Raw genomic sequence first — 4,931 nt, 5'->3', positions numbered from 1 at the left:
ATGGACTTTACTTTTCAAAACTACAGTTGGGGCCATCCAGTTCTACGTCATCTTGTAAAGTTACAAGAGTCGGCAAAGAACCGAGGAGTTCCGGAGGACATCCAGTCACAGATCCAGAACTGTATTGATTGTGTCATTGTAAGTTTTAACACAACATTAGAACGCGTGTTTTCCCGCTGTTTACATTACACGGCTTTTAAATATAATAGATCTAAGCTATCATACAGAGACGTACGACTTAAACATCCTTTTGTATGGATGGACAACACATGTATATATAGTATGTAGATAGGATGGGTAAGCAGACTGTTACTTTGAATAAAGCCCGAGATTTTTTTTGATAAGTGTAGAGATTATGGACATGATGAACAACTGCTTGTGAGGATGTGTTATCAACTGAGTAACGATTACGTTTTGAGTTCGAACCCCGCGTTTTATGGTATAATTTCTACATATACCGTTATACTTTAAGAAAAAGATAACATAATTCATTTCAAGTACCTAACGTACCAAAGCGAACTTTTATTTTTGAAAGAAAAAAAGTCCCCGATTACGTTATGCCTGGAAGAAAATCCCACTCATCTACTTTCCACACGAACAATTCAGTTGACTTGTTAGCGTTTGAGAAAAGTTATGTAGAAGTTGAGAGTACGTGTCGCCTTACTAGCCTTGACTTACGTAAATTTCCCTTTAGTCGAGCGGTAGAGGATCCGGCTAGACACCGAGGGTTCGCTGGTTTGAACCCCGCCTGGGGGTTAATCCTTCCTATTACAGTTAAATTCCGAATAAAAAAAATCCAAATATCATTCATTTGTAATTCTGGTTTATGTTACTTACACAGGCAGGTGAGGACTACTGTAACTCCGTATCCAGTCCCCCAAGTGCAGCCATTGACAACCTCATCAAGGAAACAGAGAACCATCCCTGGAAACAGGCGTATGAAGGGGGAGAGCTCGATTGGGAGGTGTCACCCGTAATGCTGTCTGGTGCTTTGGAGGGTAACAAAAATCTTTCCAATTTTGGTTTCAATGAAACTTAGATATTAATGAATGGTTACTATGCCAACGCGAACTTACGTTTGGTTTAATATCAGGAAAGCGATAAAACATTTCCCACATGAAATGAATTTCAGGATCATTCTTGAAAACTCTCACGAGTATAGCCAATGCCAAACGAGTCCTGGAGGTTGGTCTATTTACTGGATGTGCCGCACTCGCCATAGCTGAGGCGCTTCCAGCTGATGGGAAAGTGATCTCGTGTGAGATAGGGAAGTATGTTGGAGACGTTGCTAGGAAATTGGTTGACCAATCACCGCACGGAAAGAAAATCGACATCATGATAGGTAAGAAACTCTCAACGTTGTTGTTTTGGTGACATAAAATTATTAAGAAGTCATAACATGGATACCATCGCCTAGAATTTGCCAAGTGACCATTATTTGTAAGAATAATAGACTGGAATTCCGTCATCTTAATTCAGTGTAGATAAAATTGAAGACACTATTTATTTATGTTCGCCGAAAATGTTGGGGTATAACCCCGAATCAGACCTTGAAAAGTTGTCTTGTATAATTGCCATCATGTACGCGTGGCTTTTATTTGTATATTTACTATAACATCACTGTGCTTTACATTTTTGTTTTATTTTTCAAGATTGGTCTGCCGTCCTGTTTGTAATGAGTTTGATGATTATTTGTCGAACCGGAAGTAACAATGATTAGAAAATGTTTAAAAGAAAATGTAAATATTGCAAAGAAATCGGGAAAATAAAAGGAGGTGCTCGACACATTACCAAAAAAGGAGTTTTTTTCAGTTACCAAAACTACGGCTAATCACAGTGCTTGGGAGGATATTGTTAGGGAGAAAACTGAATCAAACGACGAACATGTTCTTTTTATTATCAACAGGTCCAGCGTCAGAAAGTCTACAACAACTGGCGACAGAAGGACAGAAATTCGACATGGTTTTTATTGACGCCAACAAGGAAGGATATATCGAGTACTATAATGTAAGTTTAGGTGTGAAAACCTTTCTTTTCTGAATGTTTCAGGGAAGAGTGTATCAATGTATAGCTAAACATTGTCTATTTTGGTGAAATGCTACCCGCTACAAGGTAGAGTAGATTTATACCTCCACCTTGGGTTTCTGGTATCTACTTTTAAGGCCTTTCCTTAGTTATCTACTGGGTTTCAACAATTTAGGCCCGTGACACCTCTAGAAGGTTGAAACAGCTGTATGATACAGTTTGATTTATTTCTTGCACTGCTGTTTTATAAACCTAACTTTGTATTGAAAGATGTCCTTCATTTGTGTGTTTTTGTACAATTCCCACTGTCTTGATAAGTAAGAGAATATGAGTACACACGTGTACCATAATCTTACTCACATTGATAGGGGTAGACCTGCTTTTATTCTGATAAAAAACTTACCTCCTCGCTAAAAATAGGGATAACATTAGTAATTTTGACGTTTATTTCATGGAATATTCATGATGGTCTAATCACAACAATTTACTTCAACGAATGGGAAATGTAGGCGAAGAGTAATAACCAATCACATGTGTGCGATGTAGACAGAGATATGTCACATACCCAGAAAAGATTAATTTTTAGCACTTGTGTATACAGCACCTACATCACAGAGGTGTCAAAACAATTAATTATCAGTAAAATAGAAGTTCTTATAACACAGCCAGTAAAAGATTAGAGTGTGACTTTTCGATGACTGCACGTCACCTTCACCAGACAAATGACCATTCTGGAGCGGAATGGTACTGACGTATGTAGTGTACGAGAATGTAAGGAATCGACCAACTTTTTTTCGACTCTACTATAATCCTATGTACACTAAGGTCGAAAAAAGTGTGACGAGATGGTTAAAGATCATAAACCAAAAAAATTCACAAGATGGTTACAAAGTACAGTAGTCAATTTGGTTTATATATATATCATTTACATGTATCACACTTCCATGGAAACAAAACAACTGTCAAGAAGGAAAAAATACGTTTATCACAGATCTAAAAAGTAATTTTTTGTCGTTTTGTTTATTTGTTTTCTTATATTTATACCACAGACGTGAGCACTTCAAACTTTTAATTCATCATGAGACTTTGATATGTAATCTCTCTACAGATAATCATGGACAATGACTTGTTGGACTTCCGAGGTACAATCCTGATAGACAACACCTTCCACGGGGGGCAGTCCTATCTATCACAGGACAAACTTGAACTTGAAGAAGATCGGATTGAAATTAACGTAATGCGAGGTTTCAACGACCATGTTTATAATGATGACAGAGTTTCCCAGGTATAACCATTTCACGTGTCTCTATATAGATAACAGGGTTCCCAAGGTAAAAACTGTGCCTATATAACGATAACAGGGTTTCCAATGTAAAAACTGTGTCTATATAACGATAACAGGGTTTCCAATGTAAAACTGTGCCTATATAACGATAACAGGGTTTCCAAGGTAAAACTGTGCCTTTATAACGATAACAGAGTTTCCAAGGTAAAACTGTGTCTCTATAACGATAACAGGGTTTCCAAGATAAAAATGTGCCTATGTAAAGATAACAGAGTTTCCAAGTTAAAACTGTGCCTATATAACGATAACAGGGTTCCCAAGTTAAAACTGTGTCTATATAACGATAACAGGGTTTCCAAGATAAAAATGTGCCTATGTAAAGATAACAGAGTTTCCAAGGTAAAACTGTACCTTTATAACGATAACAGGGTTTCCAATGTAAAAACTGTGCCTTTATAAAGATAACAGAGTCTCCTATGTAAAAATGTATCACTGTATCAAATCAAAATTCTTATGATTGTTTATACGATGAAAAAGGAGCTATCGTAAAAATTAATATTAGATGACAAAATATTGTTGAAGTTGGTATAATCTAAATAAGAAAATTCTGATTTACCACAGTTAAAGCATATAGTCTGTGACCTGGCACTTTATACTGCTTTCTGTATAATGTCCTAAAAAGAATATAATTTTCGAAGTTTGATGTGATAAAGAAATGTTTTTTGAAACATTTGAAAAATCTTTCTCCATGTTTATTTTGTGTGTATTTGATCGGCTACTGTACCGGTGTTGTATTTGATTCTTACTGTAGCATACGGAACCAAAATTTAGATTTATTTAAAAATCTTTGATTATTATGAAAATTCTTTTATTTGCTGTCTAATACCCCAAAAACACAGCCTAGAATGGACATTCTTGTGTAGTCATTAAATACTGAAGACCTACATACATGAATTTACTGAATAATGTGATTAGTGTGCGTCTCCGTCTAAATTAAAGCAGCATTGCTTCGGCCGGTTTCCACTGTACACAACTTGTCGTCTAGATTTTCGCTTTTGAGATCCCAAGTGTTATTGACGAAACAGCTACATGACGCAATTAAGTATATCGTCAGGCATATAAATTTATCCAATATCATATTGGATACGAGAAAAACATATATTCTATACTGTACTGAAAGTGATATCCACTGAAGTGTCAGCTGTTCAACTCTCTAGTAGCTTGCAAGTCCGGAGTCTATATGTGGTTTGTATACCATAAAAAAACCACTAGTATATTTTGGTATGCTACAGTAAAGACTCGTGCGTTGATGAAATAAATATATAATTAATTAACTGATTGGTCTCTCTTTGTATTCGAGCAGGTTTTGGTGCCAATCCGTGACGGTGTGACGATCATAAGAAGGAAAGCAGAGTTTGAGGGAGAGGTCTGAACATGTCTTCAAACGGATGCAGATATAAACTATTGAATGCAGTTTTGACATACATTATATAGATATTACGCAGATAGATATCAAAGCAGAACGCTCTATAAACAAATGACATCAGACAGGAAAACATTTGAACTTGTAGACTACTCAGAACTGACGAACTTTCTATCGATATACTGAAAGAATGTGAAT

The 4,931-nt window shown here is 36.2% G+C and overlaps 1 protein-coding gene across 1 annotated transcript; it reads left to right on the top strand.

Moving 5' to 3' along the window:
* Positions 1–4,931, top strand: LOC132552653 (probable caffeoyl-CoA O-methyltransferase 2). The gene is made up of 6 exons (XM_060216841.1): positions 1–138; positions 842–998; positions 1,133–1,342; positions 1,907–2,007; positions 3,134–3,310; positions 4,674–4,931. The coding sequence occupies exons 1-6, from the start codon at positions 1–3 to the stop codon at positions 4,740–4,742; spliced, it is 852 nt and encodes a 283-aa protein (XP_060072824.1). The 3' UTR covers positions 4,743–4,931.

Source organism: Ylistrum balloti, unplaced genomic scaffold (assembly GCF_031769215.1).
Source record: "Ylistrum balloti isolate Yb309-2 unplaced genomic scaffold, AGI_CSIRO_Ybal_v1 Utg370264, whole genome shotgun sequence".
NCBI lineage: Eukaryota > Metazoa > Mollusca > Bivalvia > Pectinida > Pectinidae > Ylistrum > Ylistrum balloti.
Note: the sequence above shows the minus strand (reverse complement) of the source record. Positions and strands in the feature narration are given on the sequence as shown.